This window comes from Canis lupus, chromosome 15 (genome assembly GCF_003254725.2).
Source record: "Canis lupus dingo isolate Sandy chromosome 15, ASM325472v2, whole genome shotgun sequence".
NCBI lineage: Eukaryota > Metazoa > Chordata > Mammalia > Carnivora > Canidae > Canis > Canis lupus.
The window spans coordinates 17,707,503-17,732,589 of record NC_064257.1 but is presented as its reverse complement, the minus strand read 5'-3'; the positions used below and the strand labels follow the sequence as shown (position 1 = coordinate 17,732,589).

General features: G+C 57.3%; 2 protein-coding genes across 5 annotated transcripts in view; one reads left to right on the top strand and one right to left on the bottom strand.

The window, feature by feature from the left end:
- Positions 1 to 12,853, top strand: part of TEP1 (telomerase associated protein 1) — a 35,563-nt gene extending 22,710 nt beyond the window's left edge. For all 3 annotated transcript variants that reach the window (XM_025438762.3, XM_049094382.1, XM_049094383.1), the window contains 28 exons: positions 184 to 276; positions 495 to 627; positions 749 to 899; positions 1,132 to 1,265; positions 1,466 to 1,554; positions 1,961 to 2,075; positions 2,503 to 2,743; positions 2,923 to 3,046; positions 4,197 to 4,321; positions 4,404 to 4,503; positions 4,661 to 4,816; positions 4,910 to 5,122; positions 5,285 to 5,438; positions 5,516 to 5,728; positions 6,990 to 7,150; positions 7,265 to 7,378; positions 7,827 to 7,934; positions 8,252 to 8,384; positions 8,460 to 8,536; positions 8,622 to 8,754; positions 8,840 to 8,976; positions 9,080 to 9,204; positions 10,475 to 10,618; positions 10,770 to 10,866; positions 11,778 to 11,883; positions 12,003 to 12,226; positions 12,317 to 12,421; positions 12,633 to 12,853. In XM_025438762.3, coding sequence (XP_025294547.3) covers positions 184 to 276; positions 495 to 627; positions 749 to 899; positions 1,132 to 1,265; positions 1,466 to 1,554; positions 1,961 to 2,075; positions 2,503 to 2,743; positions 2,923 to 3,046; positions 4,197 to 4,321; positions 4,404 to 4,503; positions 4,661 to 4,816; positions 4,910 to 5,122; positions 5,285 to 5,438; positions 5,516 to 5,728; positions 6,990 to 7,150; positions 7,265 to 7,378; positions 7,827 to 7,934; positions 8,252 to 8,384; positions 8,460 to 8,536; positions 8,622 to 8,754; positions 8,840 to 8,976; positions 9,080 to 9,204; positions 10,475 to 10,618; positions 10,770 to 10,866; positions 11,778 to 11,883; positions 12,003 to 12,226; positions 12,317 to 12,421; positions 12,633 to 12,755 — 3,828 coding nt within the window. In that variant the 3' untranslated portion in view covers positions 12,756 to 12,853. The remainder of the gene's footprint in view (positions 1 to 183; positions 277 to 494; positions 628 to 748; positions 900 to 1,131; positions 1,266 to 1,465; positions 1,555 to 1,960; positions 2,076 to 2,502; positions 2,744 to 2,922; positions 3,047 to 4,196; positions 4,322 to 4,403; positions 4,504 to 4,660; positions 4,817 to 4,909; positions 5,123 to 5,284; positions 5,439 to 5,515; positions 5,729 to 6,989; positions 7,151 to 7,264; positions 7,379 to 7,826; positions 7,935 to 8,251; positions 8,385 to 8,459; positions 8,537 to 8,621; positions 8,755 to 8,839; positions 8,977 to 9,079; positions 9,205 to 10,474; positions 10,619 to 10,769; positions 10,867 to 11,777; positions 11,884 to 12,002; positions 12,227 to 12,316; positions 12,422 to 12,632) is intronic.
- On the bottom strand, positions 11,103 to 23,695 carry PARP2 (poly(ADP-ribose) polymerase 2). Of its 2 annotated transcripts, XM_049094384.1 has the most exons (17): positions 23,596 to 23,695; positions 22,233 to 22,385; positions 21,885 to 21,955; positions 21,243 to 21,293; positions 20,718 to 20,814; positions 20,219 to 20,294; positions 19,253 to 19,355; positions 18,328 to 18,487; positions 17,735 to 17,873; positions 16,199 to 16,262; positions 15,984 to 16,118; positions 15,395 to 15,522; positions 15,148 to 15,247; positions 14,387 to 14,485; positions 14,022 to 14,146; positions 13,734 to 13,914; positions 11,103 to 13,313 (listed from the first exon to the last, which is right to left on the bottom strand). In XM_049094384.1, exons 1-16 carry the CDS (start codon positions 23,639 to 23,641, stop codon positions 13,755 to 13,757), a joined length of 1,707 nt encoding a protein of 568 aa, XP_048950341.1. In that variant the 5' UTR covers positions 23,642 to 23,695; the 3' UTR covers positions 11,103 to 13,313; positions 13,734 to 13,754. The 2 variants fall into 2 exon arrangements, with proteins under 2 accessions (XP_048950341.1, XP_025294550.1); XM_025438765.3 differs by lacking the exon at positions 11,103 to 13,313 and having other exon boundaries at positions 13,649 to 13,914.
- Positions 23,696 to 25,087: the final 1,392 nt, after the last annotated feature.

Below are 25,087 nucleotides of genomic sequence, written 5' to 3'. Positions count from 1 at the left end.
GAGGGGAAGCTGCCCCTGACGTGACTGGGGGGTCCTTGTCCGGGTGGAGCAGGCCCGACCTCCGGGGAGCAGGGCTGGCAGGGCCTTGGGGGGAAGGAGCCTGGCAGGTGGCGTCGGGGTGGAGCGGGGCGGGGGCTGGGGGGCAGGCGCCTGCTTCCCGCGCTGAGGCCCCTGCGCCGGCAGATGCAGCTGCTGCTGGTGAAGCGGGGGTCCTCCCTGCCGCTGTACCTGCGCTTGGTCACCGACCACCTGAGGCTCTACGCACTGCATGAGCAGGTTGGCTACGGGGACGCCTCCTGGTTTGCTCTGCCCTGATGCCGGGGCAGCTTCCACCTCCCACCCCTCTGCCCCCCTTCTCCCTCCGCTCTCTCTCTCCCCTTCTCCATCCTCTCCCACAGTTCCTCCTGCTGCCCACTGCCCCCCCACGAGAGCTGCCCCCCCCCCCCCCCCCCCGCCTGCCCCACTGACTGAAGCCCAGGCTCCTCCCCTCCCAGGTGTCCGAGCGGCTCCGGGCCCTGCCCGCCACTGTCCCCCTACTGCTGCAGCACATCCTGGGCACCCTGGAGCAAGAGCACGGCCCTGATGTCCTTCCCCAAGCCTTGGCCGCCCTGGAGGCTACGCGTAGTGGTCCGTGCTCAGGGCCGAGGGGCCTGAGAGCATGGGGGGGTCTCTGGGACCGTGTGGGGGCAGCAGGTGTCAGGGAGGGGTGTGCTGTGTGCTCGAGAGCCTCAGAGAGCTGCGATTCCAGGTCTGACTTCGGAGCAGCTGCACGCGGTGCTGAGCGCGTGGCGCGCGCTTCCCAGGGGGGCCGAGGGCTGGGAAGAGGCCATGGCTGCTGGGAGCAGTGGGGACGCCTACCCCATGGGCCCATTTGCCTACCTCGTCCAGAGTCTGCGCAGGTGCACCTGCCCCCCCGCTTGGCTCCCACCAATCCCTGTGCCTTCCCTTCTCATCCTCGAGATCCTTTCTCCATCCTACCCGTCCTGGGCTGGGCCCCGACCCCTGTCTCCTGGGCCCCCAAACGGCTGCCACCCGATTTACCACCCTGCAGGGTGGGATGGGAGCCCGCGGCTATGCTGGCCGCTTACTGACAGCCCCCCCCGCCCCGCCCTCTCCCTCACGTGAGGACAGTCTGCTGGGGGAGGGGCCCCTGGAACGTGCTGGTGCCCGACTCTGCCTTCCTGCTGGGCCCCTGAGGACAGCAGCTCAGTGTCGATATGGGAAGAGGTGGGGGCTGCAGAAGACCGCACACGTCCTCATCGCAGGTGATGACGGCCAGGACTGGCCTGCCCTGGCTAGGGCACCGCGTGTGGGGCCTCCCCCCAGGGCCAGGACCACCCGCTGGTGCTCCCATTCGGCCAGCCTGGGGGGTGGCTGGCTTTTGCTGCAGCCTGGGGGGTGCGATCTTGGGAGATGCTCTGGGGCTCAGTAGTCTCCATATCTGCTCCCTGACCCACACCTGCAGCTCAGCTCTGGAAGACGTGCGACCCTGATGCCTCGGGCTCCTTCCGCAGCTGCCTTCCTGAGGCTCTGGCCGACCTGCCCCACCACCTGGTTAGTCTCCAGCTCCCAGGCACCTTAGTCCCCACGTCCCCTGGACCACCACTGCCAGCACCACCATCACCATCACCACTGCCACCACCACCATCACCACCATCACCACACCACCATCACCACCACCATCACCACCGTCATTACCACCACCACCACCACCATCACCACTGCCATCACCACTGCCATCACCACTGTTATCACCACTGCCATCACCATCACCACCACCGTCATCACCACCATCACCACCATCTCTACCTTTCTCCACCCGGGTTTCCCGCCCTTTCCCTTCAGGCCCTTTGTCCAGCTTCTGGGTCGAGGTCTTGGCTGCACAGGCAGGATCTAAAACTAGACTGTTCCTCCTCACCTGCCTCTCTACACCCTAATGAGTCCAGTCTGACCTTCCCAGCTCCAGAGCGGGAACCATGGCCTTCTTGCAAAATTCCTCACCAATCTCCATGTGGTGGCCGCACACCTAGAACTGGGTCTGGTCTCTCGGCTCCTGGAGGCCCACGCCCTCTACGGTGAGATACATGAGGAGGTGGCTTCTCTGAGATACGGGGCTCCTGGGTGTGTGCACGGGGTCAGGCTGGGGGTGTAATGCAAACAACCATTAAATTTCTGTTCCAGGCTGGAAGTGCAAGAGGGTAGGCGGGTGATTTTCAGGGGGACCTTCTGCCCAGATCTCTTAGGCCATAGGTTTTCAAGCTTTATTTAACGGGTCTAAAATTACCTGGGAATGTTCAAATTGCAGGTCTCTGGGACCCCAGATTCTGGTTCCCTAGGTCCGGAGTGGGGCCTGAGGCTTTGTACTTCTAACGGGTGTTCCTGATGTGGGGCCGGAAGACCTCAAGACTTCACGCTTTAGACACATCATCCGACTGTCTTTGGTGCTGGGGCTTAGGGGGGTCCGGGCTGGCTCCGCAGTGACATTCTGCATCTCTCCTGCAGCTTCCTCGGGCCCTGCAGAGGAGCAGGGTCTCTGTGAGACGGACCCTGCCGTGTTTCACACGTTCCTGAGACAGCAGGCTCCAGTCCTCGGCCGCTACCCGCTGCTCCTGCCCCAGCAGGCCGCCAACCAGCCCCTGGACTCGCCTCTTTGCCGCCAGGCCCCACAGCTTTTCGGGCGATGGCGCCTGCAGCGCGTGTTGCGGTGGCTTAATAAACCGTGCACCGTGGAGGGCCAGCCGAGGTGAGCCCGGGCCAGACGCTGGCGGCCCCGCCGGAGGTCAAGCTGCAGCTGCAACCAGAGCGGGGTGGGCAGCCCGGAGCCAGCGCGGAGGGGGCTTCAAGCACAGGAGTGCAAGCCAGAGTTCCTTCACTTCCTTCCTGAGTTCCCTGTCTCTTCCCTCTCTCCGGCCCTTCTTCTAGCCCCAGGCTGTCGCTGGCCATCCCCTCATCCCCCACGGCGGTGGCCCTGTCCCCCAGCGGGCACAGGGCTGCCGTGGGCACTGCCGATGGGATGGTTTACCTGCTGGACCTGAGGACCTGGCAGGTAGGACACTGAGGGCGGGTCGACTGCCTCCAGAGGCCCCACAGACCCCCTCAGGCCTCAGGCAAGGCGGCCCCACGTGCCCCCCCACCCCAGCTGCCCGCTGCACTCAGCCCCTTTCCCCCCTCACATCGGATCAAGGCTTGTTATTGAATCCCTGTTGCCTTCCGACTGTGCTGCATCTGTTCCATTCAAGGCTGTCCCAAGGCTCTGCCCGTACTGGGTCTCGCTGGGAGCCCGGGCTTGGAGCCTTGTCTGCCCAGCAATGGGCGTTTTTGTCAAAAGATACAACATAGGAGGGGAAAAGGAGCCAAAACTCAGCCATGCGATGTAGACGAGAGCTGAGAGTGTAGGCTACTGACTGGGGAGCCCAGGACAGGCGAGCTGGGGGGACGGCACAGGGGATTGCTGGGGACGACGGCAGCACGGGTGCCCCCGCATATCGGGCGTGCCCCCCGCCACCGCACATACATGCATGTGCGGAACGTCATTCCCTCCTCTGACCCGTCAAGGTCTGTGACCTGGGGATACAGGTGCGGTTTGCAGTAGGTGAGGAGATGGGGCTCCCCTGGAGCCTGAGCTTGGCCTGTGTCTGGAGGGGGGCCCAGAGCTTTCCACTTTCTTTTTCTTTCTTTTTTTTTTTTTATTAATTTTTATTTATTTGTGATAGTCACAGAGAGAGAGAGAGAGGCAGAGACATAGGCAGAGGGAGAAGCAGGCTCCATGCCGGGAGCCTGACGTGGGATTCGATCCCGGGTCTCCAGGATCGCGCCCTGGGCCAAAGGCAGGCGCCAAACTGCTGCGCCACCCAGGGATCCCCCACTTTCTTTTTCTTTAAAGATTTTATTTATTTATTTGAGAGAAAGAGAGCACGAGCAGAGGGAGAGGGAAGAGAGACTCCCCACTGGGCAGGGGGCAGGACAGGGGGCTCCGTCCAGGACCCCAGGATCATGCCCCGAGCCAGAGGCGGAGGGTGAACTGACGAGCCCCCCAGGCGTCCCCAGAGCTCCTCACGTTTCTAAGTGTTCCTGAGGTGGGGCCAGAGGGAGCTGGCCCCGCCCTTCTCGCCTTGGCCTCCTTTTTGGTTGGAGCTTGGCCTGTGCAGCGGGCCGCGGAGGTCTGGTCGAGCGTGTGCCCCTGCTCGTCGGCACAGGAGGAGAAGTCTTTGGTGAGCGGCTGCGACGGGGTCTCCTCTTGCGCCTTCCTCTCCGCCAGCGCCCTCTTCCTCACTGCCTTCGACGGGCTCCTGGAGCTCTGGGATCTGCAGCAGGGCTGCCGGTAAGGGCGCCCGGGCGGGCCTTGCAGTGGGGCCCTCCCCGGCCGCGGGTGGCGGAGGCCGACCCTTGTCTCCCCCCGCCAGGGTGCTCCAGACCAGCGCTCATCAGTCCCAAATCACCGGCTGCTGCCTAAGCCCGGACTGCCGGCTGCTGGCCACTGTGTGCCTGGGGGGGTGCCTGAAGGTAACGCCGGGGGCTGGGGCGACACGGCGGCCTCCCAGGTCAGGCCAGCTGGGGGGCCGTGCTTGCGGACGGCAGGGGGCCGGACAGGGCAGCCTCCGGGGCAGAGAAGCCCAGGCGCGAGTCCCGGCACCTGGCCTTGTCCCCTCTGCTCCTCCAGCTGTGGGACACGGCCCGCGGGCAGCTAGCCTTTCAGCACACGTGCGCCAGGCCCCTGAACTGCGCCGCCTTCCACCCCGACGGGCACGTGGTAGCCGTAGGCAGCTGGGCGGGCACTTGCAGCTTCTTCGGCGTGGACGGGCTCACAGCTGCCAAGGTGACAGGCCCCGCGGGCCCGGGGAGGGGACACGGGACGCGGGGCCGGGTGGACGGCGGCTCCTGACGCATCGCCGTGCACCTGCTCCCACAGGAGCTGGGGGCCCCGGGGGCGTCCGTCCGCGCCCTGGCCTTCCGGGCCCCTGGGCGGGTGGTGGCCGTGGGCCGGCTGGACGGCACGGTGGAGCTGTGGTCCTGGCGGGAGGGGGTGCGGCTGGCCGCCTTCCCTGCACATCGGGGTGTGGTGGTCGCTGCGCTCCCCCTGCAGGATGGCTGCCAGCTGGTGACGGCTGGCGAGGATGGCGAGGTTAGCGGGCACAGGCGCGGGGCGGGTGACCCGGGGGAGGGTGCGGAGGGTGCGGGGGGTGCAGGGGCCGCCCTGTCGCCCGGAATCCTCGGGGCGGGGCCCTCGTGCTGGCGGCTGTTCCTGGGCGAGTGCCGCACCTGGGCTCCTGTTCTTGGCTCTCAGGTGCAGGTGTGGTCCGGGGCCCTGGGTCGCCTCCGGGGCCTCCTGGGTCCCCTTCCTCTGTCGGCGGCCCTCTGCGTGGCTCTCAGCCCGGACGGTGATTGGGTAGCCGTTGGCTACCGGGAGGACGGCATCAGGACCTACGAGGTGGCTTCAGGTGCTGTGGGGACCCGTGGGGGCTGGAGCCGTGGAGGCGCGTCCGCCGCCTGACCCTGGCGCTTGTCCGCTGTGCAGGCTCCCGGGAGGTCCGCTGCGGGGCCGTGGCCGCGGCCGTGTGGGCGCTGGTGTGGCTCAGCCCCGGGGCGTTGGTGAGCGGCGCGGAGGATGGGTCCCTGCAGGGCTGGGTCCTCGAGGCACGTTCCCTGCGGCCGCTCTGGCTGCTGCCCGGACGCCAGGGGCCCGTGTGGGGACTGGCTGTGTCCGGAGAGCTCCTGGCTTCCACTTCAGGTACGGCGGGCCGCCCCCCTGCCCCAGCTGCCGGCGCACCTGCGCCTCCCATGCACCTGTGCCGGACATGTACCTGTGCCGGACGTGTTCCTATCTGACACGACACGTGCACCTGTGCCACATGCACACCTGTCCAACACACACACCTGTGCTGCACGTGCACCTGTCCAACACGCACTTGTCTGATGTGCACCTGTGCCGCATGCGCACCTGTGCCACACACACACCTGTCCAACACACGCACCTGTGCTGCACGTGCACCTGTGCTGCACGCACCTGTCACACACACCTGGGCCGACACCCTGCCCCAGCTGCCCGCGCACTTGTGCCACACGCACACCTGTCCAACATGCGCCTGACACGTGCACCTGTACTGCACGTGCACCTGTGCCACACATGCATCTGTCCAACATACGCACCTGTGACGCACATGCACCTGTGCCGACACGCACCTGTGCCCCATGCACCTGTCATGCATACCTGCGCCGACACCCTGCCCCAGCCGTCCACACACTTGTGCCACACGTGTACCTGTGCCACACGCGCACCTGTCCAACACGCACCTGACATGCGCATCTGTGCCACATGTGCACCTGTGCCACACACGCATCTGTCCAACACGCACACCTGTGCTACATGCACCTGACATGCGCACCTGCGCCAACACCCTGCCCCAGCCGCCCACGCACCTGTGCCACACGTGCACCTGTCCAACATGCACACCTGTCCGACATGCGCACCTGTGCCACATGCGCACCTGTCTAACACGCGCACCTGTGCCGCATGCACACCTGTGCTGCATGCACACGTGCAGGGTCCAGACGACTGTCAAAGGGCTGCAAGCGCATGTGTCTTCCATCAGCAGTCTGGGCGGTTTGTTTCCCGCCCTGATCCTGGGGCCTTCCGTGACCTCTCTAGTCGAGTTCCGGCCCCAGGGGAGTCTGCTGTGTAGATGGAGGGGAAAGAGGTTGACGTGAAATGTGGAGGGGCCCGCCCTCGGTGGGGGGCGTGGAGGAGGGAGGCCGCGGAGGGGTAGCAGGGGCAGGCAGCTCTGCTGGGGATGGTGAGGGCCGCTCCTGTGCCTGCCGCCCTCTTCCCCTGTGCCCGCCGCCCTCCCCTGACCCCTGCCCTCTTCCCGTTTCTCCCCCCCCTTCCCCTGCCCGCCACCCTCACCCCCCGGGGCGCGCCTCTGCCCGGGGTCCTGCCTCACCTCCCCTCTGCGGAGGTCTTCCTTTCTCCATGTCTCCCGTTTCCCACGCAGAGGCCCTCCCCGTGCGGCTGTGGCCCAGGCAGCCGCTGATGCTGCCCCTGCAGGAGGCCGACTTCCCACGCGGCGCTGAGCTCCGGGAGCACCAGGGGCCCGTGAGCTGCTGCGGCTTCAGCGCCGACGGAGGCAGGCTGGCCACGGGGGGCAGGGACCGGGTGAGCCCCCTCCTGGGGTCCTGGGCGCCCCATCCCCTCCCCTCACGGCTTGTTGCGCGCCGAGGCCCCGGCATGTCCCCTCCACGCTCCTGACCGCCCTCGGGACCCACCCAGAATCTCTTCTGCTGGGACGTGCGGAAGCCCCAAGGCCCTGTCGTGATTTGCTCCTTCCTGGCCTGTCACCATGACTGGGTCACTGGCTGTGCGTGGACCAGGGACAACCTGCTGGTGAGCAAGGGCGTGCACGCGGTGCCTGGCTACTGGGGGGCCGGGGGGGCTGCCCTGACCCTGCCTCGGTGGGTCTCCCGGCGCGCAGTGCGAGTGGGGCCTGGAGCTTGCTGGCGCCACGTGGCCTCGTCTCGCCACCCCTGTAGGCGGGCGCTGCGGGGCTGTGTCTCCTGGGGGACAGGCAGGCCTGAAGCCTCGGGAGCGCCCCAAGGTCCCACAGCGGGGACAGTGCGGGCTCCCCGCGCTAGAGGCCAGGCTGTGACCCTGCACCCTGCGGCCAAGGGCTGGGCAAGCAGACAAACCCAGAGGCACAGCTGATGCCGCCAGGCCGGGGAGGCCCGGAGCCGGAGCCCGAGGGGAGGGGCAGCACCGCCCTTGTCCTCACCCGGGCTCGGGCTGGCCCGTGGCTTGCAGCGCCCCCGCCCGTCACCAGCCTCCGACTCTGCAGGTGTCCTGCTCCAGCGACGGCTCCGTGGGGCTGTGGGACCCCGAGCGGCAGCAGCGGCTGGGCCTGTTCCTGGGTCATCAGAGTGCTGTGAGCGCTGTGGCTGCCGTGGTGAGGAAGCCGCGGGGGGCTCACAGGGTGCAAGGCTAAGCACGCGTGGGGCTGCGGCGCACCGGGCCGCCGCTCCCAAGGGCGAGAGGCGGGTAAAGAATGAGACGCTCAGGCCTGGATGGGAGCAGGACGAGGGCATCAAGGTGGGGGGCTGTGGGGAGCAGGCCCCACGCGGGACGGCTGCTGGGGGCCCCAGGTTCTTGGCCCTCTTGGGTGGCCCCTACACCCGTACGTAGCCTGAGCCCTCCCCTCGGTGGCAGGAGCCCCCCCCCGGCCCTGCTTAGGCGACGGTGCTCTGATCCCGGGCTCTGGGGCAGGACGCACACGTGGTGTCCGTGGGCCGAGACGGGACCCTGAAAGTGTGGGATCATCGGGGCGTGGAGCTGACGAGCATCCCTGCGCACTCTGGACCTATCAGCCAGTGCGCGGTGGCCCTGGAGCCCCGGGCAGGTGAGGACGCGAGCGCCCCCGCCCTGCCCGCCCTCCCGCCCTCCCCGCCCTGACTTAGCCTCTGTGCCTCACCAGCCGGGCAGCCTGGCTCAGAGCTTCTGGTGGTGACTGTCGGACTGGATGGGGCCACACGGTTGTGGCATCCGCTGCTGGTGAGCTCCCTGGAAGGACCAGGGTGGGCAGGGGGCAGAGGCAGGGTGGGGCACCCCTTGCGCCGCTACCCTCCGCTCTTCCTAGGTGTCGCAGACACACACGCTTCTGGGACACAGTGGCCCAATCAGCGCAGCGGCAGTTTCAGAGGCCTCAGGCCTCCTGTTGACGGCCTCGGAGGACGGCTCCGTTCGGCTCTGGCAGGTCCCCGAGGAAGCCGGTGAGTGGGGCGAGCCTGTGTATGGAAGAGGGGGCGAGGGCGAGGGCGGCCCAGCATGCGGGGCGTCATTGCCCTCCTCCTCCAGATGACACGTGTGCGCCCAGGAGTCCTGCAACCGTGGCTGCTGTGGCCTGGGCCCCAGACGGTTCTGTGGCAGCGTCCGGGAGTCGAACCGGGGAACTGACCTTGTGGCATGAAGCTAAGGCCGTGGCCACGGCGCAGGTGAGCAGGAGCAGCCTCCCTTCCTTGCCCACGGGGTCCTGTGTGCCGCGCACCGACGCCTGGCCGAGAAGGACGGAGCCTGAAATGGATGGATGCTCCCCAGGCTCCAGGCCACATCGGCGCCCTGACGTGGTTCTCGGCGCGCACCTTGATTGTCCTCAGTGCCGATGACAAGGTCAGCGAGTGGCGAGTGGAACTGCAGGAGGGTTCGATGCCCGGAAAGTTCAGGTGAGAAGGGGAAGCTGGGCTAACGCGATACACTGATGGTCTCATACCCAGGGTTTTGTGCAGATCACTCCACCCGTACTTTGCACTAGGTCAACGGGATGTTAGTAAGTGGGAAAAAGTCCCTGGGAAATCGTTTTCGGCTCCCGGTCATGTCGACGTAAATAGTAATTATCAAGTGCCTGCTTTGTGCTAAGCGCTGAGCCAGGCTGTGGGAACCAGGTTGGAATTACCTTTTAACTTAGGAAGCACAGTCGATGAACGTGCGCGTAAGTAAACCGCCGGCAGTAGGCGGAGGGACTCGTGCTGTGAGGAAGACGGAGGCTACAGTTCCCAGAATTTGAGAAATTCGTAGTTTACAAAAGAGTTGCTATTTGAGATTGGGCTTAAGGGATGAGTAGGAGTTTCCCGGACCCACAGGGGAAGGGAATGGTGCTTTAGGAAGAGGAGGTAGCATTGACGATAGGCGAGGAGTCGTGAGCGTGCATGGTGTGTCCTGGGCACAGCCGAGGCTCTGGGTTCCTGGTGGGAGTGAGGGCGGGGCTGCAGGGGGTTGGACTGAAAAGATCAAGTGGGACATGGTGTTAAGGATTTTGAGAATAATTGGGGATCCCTGGGTGGCTCAGTGGTTGAGCATCCGCCTTTGGCCCAGGGCGTGACCCTGGGTCCCGGGATCGAGTCCCACGTCGGGCTCCCTGCATGGAGCCTGCTTCTCCCTCTGCCTGTGTCTCTGCCTCTCTCTCTCTCTCTCTCTCTCTCTCTGTGTCATAAATAAATAAATAAATAAATAAATAAATAAATAAATAAATAAATAAATCTATCTTAAAAATAAAGGATTTTGAGAATAATTATGTGCAGTTTAGGAAGAGAACTCTAGTGGCAGTATGGAAGGGGATAGTAGAGGCAGGGAGACTGCCCTCACGGGCGGTTGCTCTAGTGCAGGGGAAACGTAGGGTGGGCCCTGGGCCAGGTGGTGGGTGAGGGGACAGAGAGCTGGGCATGCGCTGCAAGGAGATTCCACAGTCTGTTGATCAGCTGGAGGCCAGGAGGGAGAGAAAAGACAAGGAGGTAAGAGAGCCCCAGGTGAGCAGGTGCAGGATGGTGACAATGACAGAGGTCCTGATGGGAGAGAAACAGAGAAGAAGAGAGTTCGTAGGGCAGGTGATTGTGCTTGTTCCTCACTCCCGAGGAATTCATGGGCAGCCGGGCGACCGGGGAGGAGGTGCAGTTAAGGGGGATCTTTCTTGACCCGCGGACCTTCTTTGAGTTGCAGCCTTCACCTGAACCGAGTTCTGCAGGAGGACTTAGGGTTCCTGACAGCTGTGGCCCTGGCTCCGGACGGCGGCTCCCTCATCTTGGCCGAGGCGCGGCTGCGGTTACAGTGCATGAAGCCAGGGGATGCTCCCTCTATGATCTGGTAGGAGCCAACCAGCCGTTGCCTCTCAGGCTGCAGCTAAAGGGAAAGCGGGCTCGTGGGGACCCTGAACCTGGGGCTCACGTGGAAGGAAGCACTGGGGTCTTACAGGGGGTTGCTCACGGGTTCGGCCTCTGTCTTTCCTGGAAACCAGGGACAGCTATTCCGAACGCCCTGTGCTGTTGTCTACCCATCAGGACTACGGTGTGTTTGTCCTGCAGTCGACGGACTCAGGAAGCCTTTCCGTCTTAGTAAGTCCTGCCGGAGTGTGTGTTAACGTGTTTGTCTGGACCGATGCTTCTAAGGCCTTGGGGCCATGACTGAGGATAAGAGGAAGGGCAACGCGTTGGTTCCAAATTCCTTTCTCTTCCTTCCACTGGAGCAGCTCTACTTACGAGCCTTCTATAACGGGGTTCGGCTTCCCTGTAGGATTTTATTGACACAAAAAAGGATTCCCGTGTTTACAAAAATCATGGGAAACCATCAGTGTAGTTTTCTTAATTGCATTTATTTACCCCCCACGTCTCTCTTGTCTTGCCACCGAGAGTAGTAGAGTCTGGAACAGGACAGGCATTGCACTGGGTGAAGGAAGCCAGGCACGAACGAGTACATGCTACGTGATTTCATTCGAGTAAAGTTAAAGAACAAGCAGAACTAATTTATGGTGGCCGAACTCGGTCATATATGTATTATATATATATATATTAGATTTGTATCTATTTATTCACGAGCGACACAGAGAGAGGCAGAGACCCAGGCCGAGGGAGAAGCAGGCTCCATGCAGGGAGCCCGACGTGGGACTCGATCCCGGGATCCTGGGGTCACGCCCTGGGGCCAAGGTGGATGCTCAACCGCTGAGCCCCTCTCCCCCCCAGCGTCTCCAGAACTGAGACTATTGTGAGCTCTAGCGTAGGGGTCTGGTTATTGACCGGGAGGGGGCAGGAAGGCGTTTCCAGGGCGCTGGAGATGTTTGCATCTTGATGTGGGCACTGACTGCAGGGGTGCAGATGCAAAAGTTCCCTGAGCTGTGCATGGGATGCACGCACGTGGCTATGTCTGAGTTACAGGTAAGGACGTCCTGAGCGGCGCGGGGCCAAAAGCAGCTGCTCGGCTGGGCGGTAGGCACGGGGTTGGCCACACAGGGTGAGCCTTGTCTTCACAGAGGCAGAAGGAGTCAGGAGAGTTTGAAGAGAGGCTCGAGTTTACCGTGAAGTTGGAGAGTCCTCGGGGGACCTTCGTGTTGGTGACGCAGGCCAAGCCGGAATCTGGTGAGTGTGTGTGTGTGTGTGTGTTGGGGGGGGGGGCCTGGATGCGGAGATGCCTTGTGGGCGGAGGCCAGCCCCGAGAAGCCGCAGCCTGGCTCTGACGTCTGCCCTTGAAATCGCAGAGTCCTCGTTTTTGGTCGCTGGCGCCGACGGGACGCTCTGGAAACTTGCCAAGGGCACGGCTGCGGGAGAATGGGCCACGGGCAACATCTGGCAGAAGGCTGAGGCGCCGGAGGCCCCGAGCCCGGGGAGCGCGCCGTCCGAGGGGGGCGGCAGCAGCAGCAGCAGCAGCAGTGCGGGGGGCTGGTCCCCACCCACCGAGCTGACCACGCAGCAGCGCAGGAAGGTGGGGCTGAGGCCCCACTCGCAGGCGGAGGGAGGGAGGGCTCCAGGTCTGGCCGCTGGGAGGCTCACCGCACGTCTCCATCCCTCCAAGGTCCACTCGGGCCCCGTCACAGCCCTCCACGTGCTGCCTGGGCTGCTGGTGACAGCGTCCAAGGACAGAGAAGTCAAGCTGTGGGAGAGGCCAAGTATGCAGCTGGTATGTGTGTCCAGGCGCAGGGAAGCTGAAGGGGCGGCGCGGGGAAATTTGGCCAGAGTGTACAAGAGATCAAGGTCCCATGTCCTTCTGTCCTGCTGTGGTGTGCAGCCAGCCTGTCCCCAAATAAAAGGTGTAGACGGGAGAGCAACGCAAGGTCGCTGGTAGGCCTGGGCCCGTGGGCTTCACCTCCCCTCCTTTGTCCCCCGTGTAGCTGGGTCTGTTCCAGTGCGAAGGGGCCGTGAGCTGCCTGGAGCCTTGGCTGGGCCCGGCCTCTACCCTGCGGCTCGCCGTGGGAGACACCCTGGGCAACGTGTACTTCCTGGCCTGGGAGTGAAGGCGCGCCAGCCCCGGGTGCTCGGGATGCGAGGCTGGAAGATCCCAGCGGCTCCTCTCTTGGTTGGATTTTAAAAATAAAGTGTCAGAAAACCTCAAGTGCTGTCCTGCCCGTGTTTTTTTTTTTTTTTTTAAGATTTTATTCATGAGACACAGAGAGAGGCAGAGACCCAGGCCGAGGGAGAAGCAGGCTCCATGCAGGGAGCCCGATGGGGACTCGATCCTGGGGCCCAGGGTCACGCCCGGGCCGAAGGCGGCGTTCGGCCTCTGAGCCACGGGCTGCCCTTGCCCGCGCTCTGATGGGGATGTGGGGCAAGTGGCATATGCAGGTGCCCCTGTTTGTTTTCTGCTTCAACCCCAACCCTGATGCGGGCCGGATCTGCCGCGGATGGTCCTCGAGAGCGGCCTTCAGGGCCAGTGGTTTCCCGCCGCCGCCAGGGAAGGACAAGCCGGGGGTGTCGCCATCGGGGCGCGGAACAGCTCGCTCAGGAAGGGATCCTCTCTTTAAGTGCTTCCAGACTTTTGGGTATCTGCTGTCCTAGGATAAGTGGTGGGAGACCTGGTCCGCAGTTGGTAAACAGGAGAAAGAGGCAAGTTAGAGGATTTGGGTGGGAGCAAGGGAACAATCCAGCCTCTGTTGCCTCTTCCCTCGTAATAATACCCAACAAACTCCAGTTTGCAGAAAAATTGACTTAAATGGGGAAAACCATTGGTGTCCATTAGCATCCTCCAATGCGCAGAGGCTATTCGGCTGAGAGGGAATAGGATCCTGCGTAACCTGCAGCTAGTTGTGGGGTATGTAGAGCAATGAGTACCTCCCGTCCTGAAAATGAGGAAGTACGACCATGAGAAGAAATATGCACTTGGAGAAATCGAGCCCAAAGAAGCCAGTGGTAGATTTGTGTTATTTTTATTACATAAAAGATCAGAAAATCCAAAAGTACATTATCTATTTCCTTGTTTGAAGATCAGATCTTACCCAGTTTATTTAATATCAATTTCACCACAGCTGCAGGAAATTAAATCGAACCTTCAGAAGGTACCGCATACGGACTTGGTTGGGGCTATAGACAATAAATTCATTGTAGTTGAGAGTATAACCATCTGGATTCAGAATTCCTGTGTCACTTGCTGGTCCTAAAGGAACCGTACTCCCATTCCTGCCAAATGGAAAACTCTGGGTCAGAAGGTGGAATAAGGAAAGGAGAGTCTTGTCTGGTCATAAGGAGTCTTCCAGCCTGAGCGTGTACAGGCTCTGAGTACTTACAGGGTGATGAAGGAGGCGGGACTGGGAGCCGTCTTGCCCAGTCCCTTGGTGCTGTGTTTGCCCTGAAGTAATCTTTCCGCCTCAGGATTGGCCTCTAGCAGCTCATTACACTGACCCAGAGCGACCTGCAAAGCAGAAGATCTTTGAACACCCACATCCTCCTGAGCACTGGATGGCTCGAAGGCCAAACAGCAAATCCCACCAGTACTTTCTTCCCCTCCTCCTGCAGAGGAATGGGATGGAAATTGCCTTCGGCCGCCCCCTCAAGTTCTCTCAGGTGAATCTCTTGGTTCTGGAGTCAGACTTTTCTCTCTAGAAAATAGGAACTAATAATCATCTAGAGATCATAAACAGGCTTGTCTCACCTCTGATAGAAGCAGCAGCCCAATGTCCTTCATGCGAGAAGCGAAGCAGTAATTGGCGCTCTTAGAAGACATGTCAGCAAAGTAGATTCCTTTCCCAAACTGAGCATATAGACAAACATGAAGGTCAGCTGCTTAACCCGCTGTGTTGGAAAGGCCTGCACCACCGACCCTGTGTTCCCATGATCTTAAACACAATTCGGACCCTTCTCCACGTCCCCTTGCGATTACTTCCCAGAGAAGCAGGGATATTGGTGAATCTCTACTTTCTGAGGGGGTAGGAGGGATATCTTTGGGAATTTATTATTTTTAAAGATAGATTTATTTATTTTTTTGTTTGCTTGCTTATTTATTTATTTATCATAGACATAGAGAGAGAGAAGCAGAGACACAGGAGGAGGGAGAAGCAGGCTCCATGCTGGGAGCCCGATGAGGGACTCAGTCCTGGGACTCCAGGATCGCGCCCTGGGCCAAAAGCAGGTGCTAAACCGCTGAGCCACCCAGGGATCCCCAATCTTTGGGAATTTAAAGGGAGACATAGTAAGAAATGTCAGGGTCAAAAAAAAAAAAAAAAAAAAAGAAAAATGTCAGGATTATCCATGAGCGGGTTTAATTCTTGGGAAGGGTACTATAGAATCCTAATCTAGAAAAAAAAGGAAAAAAAAAAAGAACTGAAAAAAAAAAAGGAAAAAAAAAAGAACTGGAAAAAAAATGACTGTATCCCCTGCCCTTGTGCCTCCTTCCAGGATTCAATTTCTACTCACCATGTAACCTGTGACGGGAGCTTCAGGGGGGGCAATTCGAAGGCCGTGGCTCAGGATTCCCACCCAATTACTAAGCCTGGAGCCGTGCCACAGCAGCATCCTAGGGGAAAGCCATTATTACTGTACTCTGTTGCTCTCCAGCAGTTAGGACATAAACATAAAAAAGCCATTTCCTGCATTTTCCAGAAGTCCCATAACTGCACTTCCAGCAAGGGGTGTCTTCCCAAACCCAAAGCTAAACTGACACCTGTTATGAAGGTCCTCTCTGAAGGCTTCTTTTTCACCCTCCTTCTCCACTTCAAAAACGTCCAGCAAGGTCATGGTGTAGTCCTTGTGTGTGGGAGCATGAGTAGACTGTAGGTACTGGGAAATCACCTGTGAAAAGAAAATGAAAGAAACGGCCGGTGTGGGCCCTACAAGACACCGGACTGAGCTGGAGAACCTCAGGGCCTCTGGTGAAGCCAGCAGACTTTTCGCTCCCCGACAGTCTCACCAGACAGTGAGAAAGAGCTCTACCTCCCCAAGATCCCGGTAAAGCGAAATTCTGTTCTACATAAAGGTTTGCTCTTAACCAGAAGTGGTCACAGAACAGTGGGGCTACGGGGATGGGTCTTTTTTTTTTTTATGATAGTCACACAGAGAGAGAGAGAGAGAGAGAGGCAGAGACATAGGCAGAGGGAGAAGCAGGCTCCATGCACTGGGAGCCCGATGTGGGATTCGATCCCGGGTCTCCAGGATTGCGCCCTGGGCCAAAGGCAGGCGCCAAAACGCTGCGCCACCCAGGGATCCCGGGGATGGGTCTTAAAGGTAGGAAAATAAGTGATCATTTTTCTTACTTTGAACTCGTGACTTTCATGGTCTAGAGGATGCAAGGCACAGTGTAGTTTTCTATAGTGTTGGTCCAGTGGGTGTTCTGGGCTTTGCAGCGCGGTCTTCACCAGCTTAATGGCGATTTCAATGTCTCCTAAAGCCTGGGGAGATGAGATACAGGATCAATGTGTAGGAACTTGGGACAAGACAGTTAATGCTTCCCAATCCATGCATGTCTCACCTCCAGTAGCTGTACTTTGTCTGACAGCTCTTTCTCTGTCCGGATTAAAGGAGGGGTGCGGAGCCTAAGGACAGAGATAAAATCCACGATCAGTTCTCTGAGATGTGGCCAATGACACAGGACTCAAAGTAACAGACTAAAGATAAACACACCGTATAGGTTTTGATATCTGGGACTTGATAGAAATGAAATTCCTTTTTATGAGTTTATTTCATATAGACGTGTTTCAGATGCACAGCTTTATAATTTGAAAGTGACCGCTCCAAGTCCAGTTACCATCCCTCACTATACAGCTGATCCCCTTCACCCATATCACCCACCCTAGCCCCCTTCCCCTGTCTGTTCTCCGTATTTATGATTTTTTTTTTGGTTTTTTTAGATTCCACATGAGTGAAGTCATGGTGTTTGTCTTATGCTGTTGATTTATTTTGCGTAGTATAATACGATCAAGATCCATCCATTCATGTTGCTGCAAATGGCAAGATTTCATTCTTTTTTTTATGCTTGAGTAGTATATACCATCGTATAATATACCACCTCTTCTTTATCTGGTCATCTGTCAGTGGACACCTAGGTTGTTTCCATATCTTGGCTATTTTATTTTATTTTTTATATTTTATTTATTTATTCATGAGAGACATACAGAAAGAGAGAGAGGCAGAGACACAGGGAGAGGGAGAAGCAGGCTCCACGCAGGGAGCCCGAAACGGGATTCAATCCCGGGTCTCCAGGATCACACCCTGGGCTGCAGGTGGCCCTAAACTGCTGCGCCACCGGGGCTGCCCTATCTTGGCTATTTTAAGTAATACTGCAATGAACATAAGGATGCATATCTTTCTGAATTAGTGTTTTTTTCACATTTTTCAGATTAAATGCCCAGAAGTAGAATAGCTGGGTCATACTGAAGTTCTTTTCTTATTTCTTTGAGGAACCTCCATCCTGTTTCCTACAGTGGCTGTGCTCCTTGACAATTCCACTAACGGTACAGGAGGGTTCCCTTTCCTCTACATCCTCTCCAACACTTGTCATTTCCTGTTTTTGACAATAGCCGAATCTTGTTTTTGAACAGCTTGGATACAGTCCTGTCTAGAAACAGAAGTAGACCCGTTGACCAATCAAAAGTTATCTTTCGGTCACAGAGCGCTATAAAAATAAAAGGAATAAGAACAGAACAAGCACCAGAATATAGAATGGACAAAGATAAATTGTATTTTATACACCTACTATCATTTGAATAGGAACTAGGGGGAGTTCTATGTCTGAAGCTATTATTTCACCTGTTGGTTAGATACCTAGACCTGTTTTCTATTGGTGACTTCTACTCGGTCCGAAAACATGATGATAATCAGGCCAGGAGCTCGCATCCCAAACTTGTCTGTTGACTACGAAGGCTACTACAAATCATTTTTGGCTTTTGATGATCTATCCAAGATGATCATTTCATTAAAAATGGGAATAAAAAGACTATAGTTGTTGCTGAGTGAGGAGGAGACGGTCAGGTGGAGGACGAAGGAGAAGTAACAGCACAGGCCTTACCCAAAGTCATGTGGGATCCTGGTGTAGAATTCATTGCAAGCTTCCACAAGAGCTCGTCCATGCTGGCCAGCCCGAATACAGTCCTCAATCTTCTTGAGAGACTGGTAGCCTGCCTTGATTTGTGCCACTGTCAGCTTCCCTGCAGGCGCAACCAGAGACCCTCAGACCTCACAACTTAGGGCACTATCCTGAAAACTGTATTCGTGAGCCTCCCCACAAAGACCCCCACCTTCAACTCTCAAAACAGCTCCTTCTCCCCTCACGCCACCTCTCACCCAAAATCTCTTTTTTTTTTTTTTTTAATTTTTATTTATTTATGATAGTCACAGAGAGAGAAGGAGAGAGAGGCAGAGACATAGGCAGAGGGAGAAGCAGGCTCCATGCACCGGGAGCCTGATGTGGGATTTGATCCCAGGTCTCCAGGATCACGCCCTGGGCCAAAGGCAGGCGCCAAACCGCTGCGCCACCCAGGGATCCCTCCTTTTCTTGATTCACAGTATCAGCAAGCTTTAAGTCACGGCGGTGATGAGATAGCCCATTAAAGAAACTAGCAAATATAAAGTCAGACTGTAGGACAGGATCTGAAGTCCTACCAAGTGGGGCTTTCTTGGTGTCGTATTTCATTTCTACCATCGTCTCTTCCATGGCCTGGACATTACAGATCAACTCTATCAGCTCCTGCACTCGAAGATCTAGCTGTGATTCTGGTTTGAAGGGGAGTTTAAGAGACTCCTTTTTTGTTTCCTCTTCACTCTACAGCCAAAAAAAAAAAAAAAAAAAAAAAAAGAATCATATAAAATCTAAAAGGATATATTTTAAGGTCCCTGCAAGGGCTGGCTCTACAACATCCCTGTTCCCTTGGTGAGCATCAGTTGGCTTCTGCTTGAACATAGGCTCGTTCTGTTACTAACCCAGTTAGAGTACCTGATGTGATCCCGCCTTCTCCTCCTACATGTGCCTCCCACAGGTAAACTCCCAGAATAAGTCTAAAAGGCTCTCCTAATTCATCGGTAAGTATGTAAAGACAGCTATCATGTCTCAGATCTTCTCATCTTAAAAAAACTAAGATTTTCCCATTTCTCAGATACCGTATAAGACAATTTTCAGCATCCTGGTACAACTCAATTTGTTGAAATTAATTTTTTTATGTATAAAAAATGTATATAACCAAAAGTGAAGACCACTTTACATGCGGTTTCGTCAGTGTGACTATGTATTAGTCCTTTCTTGATCCGTATATTAAACTTCTGAAAATAGGGCCAAGGATTTTATAAGAATGATACTAAATAATGGAGACAAGAGAGCACATTCTGTCTTTAGTCTCCAGTCCCATCAAGACTACAAAGATCCATGAAAGGTACCTCTGAGGGAACTGTTACCTTTATTTAGGTGAGAAACAGCAAGACTCAGGATGCTCTGACCTGTTCCAGTCTGGGGCCTGATCTAAGCCATTCTGATAGATTTCACCCTGGTTCAGAGGAAGTAAGTTTTCTCCCCAAATGTGTGGTCAGAGTTTACCTGAGTATTGGTAGCATAGTCCATTTCTAGCATATCATATTTTCCAGGCACCTTCTCAAACTTCTCACGATCCTCCCAATTGTTTTTTGTTTTGTCAAGGAATCTGTGGGGTCCAGGATGGCGAGAAAATCTTACAAATCAGAGTCTACTACTAGGAGTGAGCTTATAATTATTTCCTCAGAACATCTCCAAACGATTTCTTTTTCTCTTTTTCTTAAAGATTTTATTTATTTGACAGAAAGCATGGGTGGGGGGAGGAGGCAAGAACAAGAGGAGAAGGAGAAGCAGGCTCCCCGCTGAGCAGGGGGCCTGACCTGGGGCTCCATCCCAGGACCCCGGGGTCACGACCTGAGATGAAGGCAGACACTTAACTGACTGAGCCACCCAGGCGCCCACCTTGTCTTTTTTCTCAAACTGCCCTCTTAGAACTCTTTTTATATCTGACTTTCCAAAACTCTGGATTCTAAATTAGGATGCTCATTAGAAAAAAAAAAAAAAAAAGCTCTGGAGACAATGGGAACAAAAAATGGGGAGAAAAGGATTCGAGCTTCCCAAAGTCCCCAAAATACCACAAAAACCTTTAAGATTTCAGACAAAAGATCCTTGTTTGATTCCTTTCTCTGACAGATTCCCACAGACTCCAGAAGGCTCTGCATCCATATCATAGTGAAAGATTTTTTTAAAACTCTAGCTGAGCATTCTCATTCGCACCCACTTTCCCCCAATTTCCTAAATTACTAGCCATGTGCTAAATATATTAGATTCTTCTGGTTTTTTTTTAGTCAGTTTCAGGGTTCCAGGTGACATGATCACTGACTGAGTCTGCAGTTTGGTGTTCCAGTCATAGAGCGCCACAGTGGAAATATGTTAACATGGAGGTCAAATCACACAAACTGTAAAATTCTTAAAGAACATACACCCAAGAAGAAGAATGTTATTTGTTTGGCACTCGTTTCGAGCACTCACTTCTTCTGGAAGATTTCCTTGGCTTTGTTGAGGTCCCCCGAGCAAGCCACCAAGCTGTGCTGCCCCATTTTCCCAACTGCAAAGTAAATGACACACATAAGATGGTTTCCTGCCTCCCAATCCAGCAAGAGCTTTCTTAGTTCATTGGCCAGTTCTCTAAGGTCTCCCTGCACAGCATCTGGCAGGTGGGCAGGAAGGCGAGAGGGACGGTGAAGGGCCCAGGAAGCGGGTCCTGTTGATATGAGTTGCTGGCCAACTGCCACGGTCCCTGAGCAGCACGAGGAGACCCACCGGACACTTCCCAGCTGACAGGCTGTTCTTAGTTTTGCCAATGGGAACTTCCTAATGAAGATGCTTGCCATTCCCCACTTCCAAGTCCCTCCCAGGTGATGGAGCCTCCATCCCACCAACTTAAACCCGGAGGATCTTCTGGTTACTCACTATCCTGCTTCTGGCTTTCTGAATGACAAATCAGAAAACCCATAATAAAAGTCATTACCTCGGCCCCATCTCATCCAGACACTGAAGTGCCTCTGGGCATCATCTTCCAACAGCTGAATCAAATAGTACTTGTTGTTGTTGAACTGAAGATTGGTCTACGAGGAAGAAAATACGAACCTGAGAGAGAGGTCTACAAGTGGAAGCCACAGAAGCTGAGGCCTCTTCCTCAGGCACGGGTACCAGTAACGGCTCCAGGGAGAGGGCTAATGTAAGGCTGACATAGGGACCTCAGAATCAAAGATCTGGGCATCAGGACCCTGTCATCAGTAACTACCAAGAAAAAAATCCCCATACGTAGAACAGCTCCTCCCGTTACCTGGTTTATTTTTTAAAAAATATATATTCTTAAGATTTTATTTATTTATTCAGATAGAGAGAGAGAGAGAGACAGAGACACAGGCAGAGGGAGAAGCAGGCTCCATGCCGGGAGCCCGACGTGGGACTCGATCCCGGGACTCCAGGATCGTGCCCTGGGCCAAAGGCAGGCGCCAAACCGCTGAGCCACCCAGGCATCCCCCGTTACCTGGTTTAGCATGACATCATAGACATCGCTCCCTTCACAGTACACGTGGGCCTGGGGAGAGAAGGAAAAAACTGATGGTAGCGTAACCTCAGGCTTCATGAAATCCTCCATGACGCTCTAGATTTTCTTGTGTCTCAACATGTCATTCCCCAGCACTACCAATATCCACCTTCCGGGGAAGGAACTGCCACACTAGGTCTTCTACACATTAGCTATGATTATCCTATGATGAACACATGTTGCTTTTTTGTAATTATAGAAAAACCAAGGATTCTAATGGCTAAAGGAAACCTGCTCCAAAAGAAGCCTTTCTTGTGTATTCTTCAAAGCCTTTCCACAGTCGTCAGTGACCCGTGCCAGAGCAGGGCAGTTTCTCATTAGAACAAAGATGGATCTTCCCTGAGAACGGGATTATTTTCCGAGAACGAGAACGAAGCGTGGAAAGCTGATGACAACCCCAGAAGTCAAAGACATGTGGATTATTAGCCCCAGACTCCCCTGCTCCCCTCTCTTAGCCTTGGAGACAAGTCATCGCCAGGAGTATCTCGGCGAGGGCTCCGAACTGAATGCCAGCAGCTTGGGGGCAGGAGTCCCAGCAGCCCGGGAACACGCGCTGAGAAACCGAGGGGCGAGGAGTCTCACCTTCCCCACCTTGGCTGCGCACTCGGGGTCCACGGGAGCTCTGCCTTTTAACAGCAGGGTCTTCACAGACTCTGGGGGAAGACAGACACATATGGGAGCTATGTGTGCGGGAATCAGTGTCCTAATGAACTCTGTCCTCCCCGAGCAATCCCCATCTGTCCAGGTGTCAATCTGTCTAAACGACACAAAACCGAAGATTCGGAGACAGGAGAGGCGCACTGTGGTTCGCCCACAGGATAGGAAACTAGTGACATCTTCAGGAAAGGAAGACGTGAGTGGAGAGGACAAGGCGTCCCTCGCCCCACCTCTCCCGGAGACACTCCCTCGGGCCCACCGCCTGGAGCTGACCTGGCTTGTCTTCCGTGCTGCCATTACCGGCCCCTCCTGCAGTCAAAGGCCCCCTTTTCACCCCCTGCCTCTGGCATCTCCGAGTTTTCTTTGCAGGAGGAGGGTCTTCTCCAGCCGTGTTGTCATTATGAACTCTTCCAGCTTTGTCGAATGCTGCAGAAGCCACGGGCACGAAAAGTGGGCAAAGAACCAAAGGGAGGAATGAGTACCCCCGAACACGGTCCTACTTTGAAGAAAACATCATCTTTTTAAAGAAATGGTCCAGGACGGCTTCGTAAATTTATAAAGAAATGAGAACTGCCAAGCCGCTGGTCCTGGTGGTAGTCTGGGGAAATCCCTTCCTAAATTGCAATTGTAGCCAAAAACCAAAACAAAGTAAAATGGAGCCCCGGGGCTCTTGGGAGCTCGAGCTCGCAGGGGAGGCAGGAGTGTCCCCGCTGCTAGTGTACTTGTGCCCCGAGCCTTCCCAGTACCCAGAGGCAAACCACACAGTGCTCTGCGGTCTCCTGTTAGGAGCCCCGTCCCTTCCCTTCCAGCGGCGGGAACTTGCGGAAGTCACGTCACCTCTTTGAACCTCAGTTGCCCTGACTGTAAAATCCAGAGGCTGACAGCGATGATACCGAATTTGTAGGATGGACCTCTGCACTTAGGTGCGTAAGAGAGAGAGGATGGTACCCACCAACCCTGAGGCCTGAATGTTGATGGCAACATCTGAGAGTGGGACGCACTGTGTGTGGTACGGTGGGTGACACGCAGTGTGCACTGTACAGCGGGTGACACGCGGTGTGCACGGTACAGTGGGTGACACGTACACTGTACAGTGGGTGACATGCGGCGTACACCATACAGCCGGTAACACGTGCACGGTACGGTGGGTGACATGTAGAGTGCACCATACAGCAGGTGACACGTGCACGGTACAGCGGGTGACACGCGTATGCACGGTACAGTAGATGACACGTGCACAATACGGTGGGTGACACGTAGTGTGCATCGTACAGCGGGTGACACGTGCACGGTACGGTGGGTGACACGCGTCGTGCACCATACAGCGGGTGACACGTGCACGGTACGGCGGGTGACGCGCGGGCAGGAGTTGTCCGGCCTCTCCCGATGCCACATTCGCGCACCCCCCGACTGGCTTCTTGGAGTCGGTGACGGCAGCTGGGGAAGGAGGGTGCCAGCGACCGGAGGCCCTGCCCGCAGCCACGCAGCGACCCACTGAGCTCGGAGGCGGGACGCGGGCGCGGGGAAGCGCAGCAGAGAGCCCCCCCCCCCCGCCCACCTGGCGCCCGCCCCGCACCTGGCGCCCCCGCCCACCTGGCGTCCGCCCCGCCCCGCGCTCCCGCCCCCGCGCCTGCACCTCTCGCCCCGCCGCCGCCGCGCGTCCCCCGCCGCCGCGCCGCCATGGCGCCCGCTCGTCCCCGCCGGAGCCGCTCCCGCCCGCTCGCCCGCCCGCCCGCCGCCGGCCCAAGGCGGGAACGGAGCGCCGGCGCATGCGTCCCGAGGCGGTGCGGTGGCCGGGGCGGGGCGGGGCTCCCCGCGGTATTTGCATGCTGCTGTGTGTTATGGGAAGTCGCCGTGAGCGAGAAGGGCCGTGCGGGCGGCACCTTATAAGCGGCGGGAGGGCGGCGCTGCGCAGGGCGGCGGGAAGCTCAGCGGTGGGGCCACGCGCGGAGTGCGCGTCACTCTCTCGGCCCCTGGGAAGGTCTGAGACTCGGGCCAGCAGCGGCCCTAGCAGGGCCCTCCCCGCGCGCGGGGGGGTGAGTTCCCAGAGAGCGGGCCCCGGAGAGGGCCTTCGGGCAGGAGAGGCCGCGCGCGCGGCGGATGCCCCCTCCCCGGGGCTTGGAATAGACTCACGGCCGGCACGGTGAGTTCAATGGCTGGGCCGGGGCACCCGAGCAGGCCGGCGTCGGGCCGCGGGGCTCCGGAACCCAATTCAGACTACTCTCCCCCGCCCGCTTTTGCCCCCCCGACCCCGCCCTGGCATGGGGGCGTCCTAGACGCGCTGAGTCTGAGTCTTCCTTTCTTCTATTTCTACTTTAGAAGTACTATCTCCTGGAGGAGCGAGGAGAGCGCGCAGGAGCGGGGTGTGCGTGCATGTGTGTGCGCGTGTGTAAGGGGGTTCCTCGCCGGGTGGGGCCGCGCCGTGGCCTGGGCCGAAGCCACACGCTTGACCTCCCGGGTGCCCTTAGCCCTTATTTATTCCTGAGAGACAGAGAGACACACACACAGGGAGAGACAGAGAGAGAGACAGGGAGACAGAGAAAGAAACAGGCAGAGAGACAGTGAGAGGCAGAGAGAGAGAGAGACAGGCAGAGCCAGAGAGACAGACAGACACACACAGAGACAGAGATAGGGAGATAGAGACACAGAGAGAGAGACACAGAGAGACACGGAGAGAGACAGGGAGACAGAGACAGACACAGAGACAGAGACAGGGAGAAACAGGGAGACAGAAAAAGAAACAGAGGCAGAGACACCGAAAGAGGCAGAGAGACAGAGAGACACAGAGACACAGAGACACAGAGACAGAGACACAGAGAGACAGAGGCAGAGAGACACAGAGACACAGAGAGAGAGAGAGAGGGGCAGAGACACAGGCAGAGGGAGAAGCAGGCTCCACGCAGGGAGCCCAACGTGGGACTCGATCCCGGCACCCCCCGGGTCACGCCCTGAGCCCAAGGCAGATGCTCAACCGCTGAGCCCCCCGGGCGCCCCTAATTCTTTAAAGGTTCTACCTCCAAATACAATCCCATTCTGAGCTCCTGAAGGGTTAAAACATATTTGTTAGTTGTGGCAATAGTATGGTAGTTATGATTTTTAAAAAATTCCTTTGAAAATAATATGTAAGG

Bases quoted from the DNA above. Each gene is read 5' to 3' on its own strand.
- PARP2 (XM_049094384.1), bottom strand. From the start codon at position 23,641: ATGGCGGCGCGGCGGCGGGGGACGCGCGGCGGCGGCGGGGCGAGAG. The intron at 21,956-22,232 runs GTCAGCTCCAGG...GTCTTCCCCCAG, and splicing joins CAGCACGGAAGACAAGCCAG to AGTCTGTGAAGACCCTGCTG. The intron at 16,119-16,198 runs GTGAGACATGCA...TCATCTCCCCAG, and splicing joins ACAAAGTACAGCTACTGGAG to GCTTTAGGAGACATTGAAAT.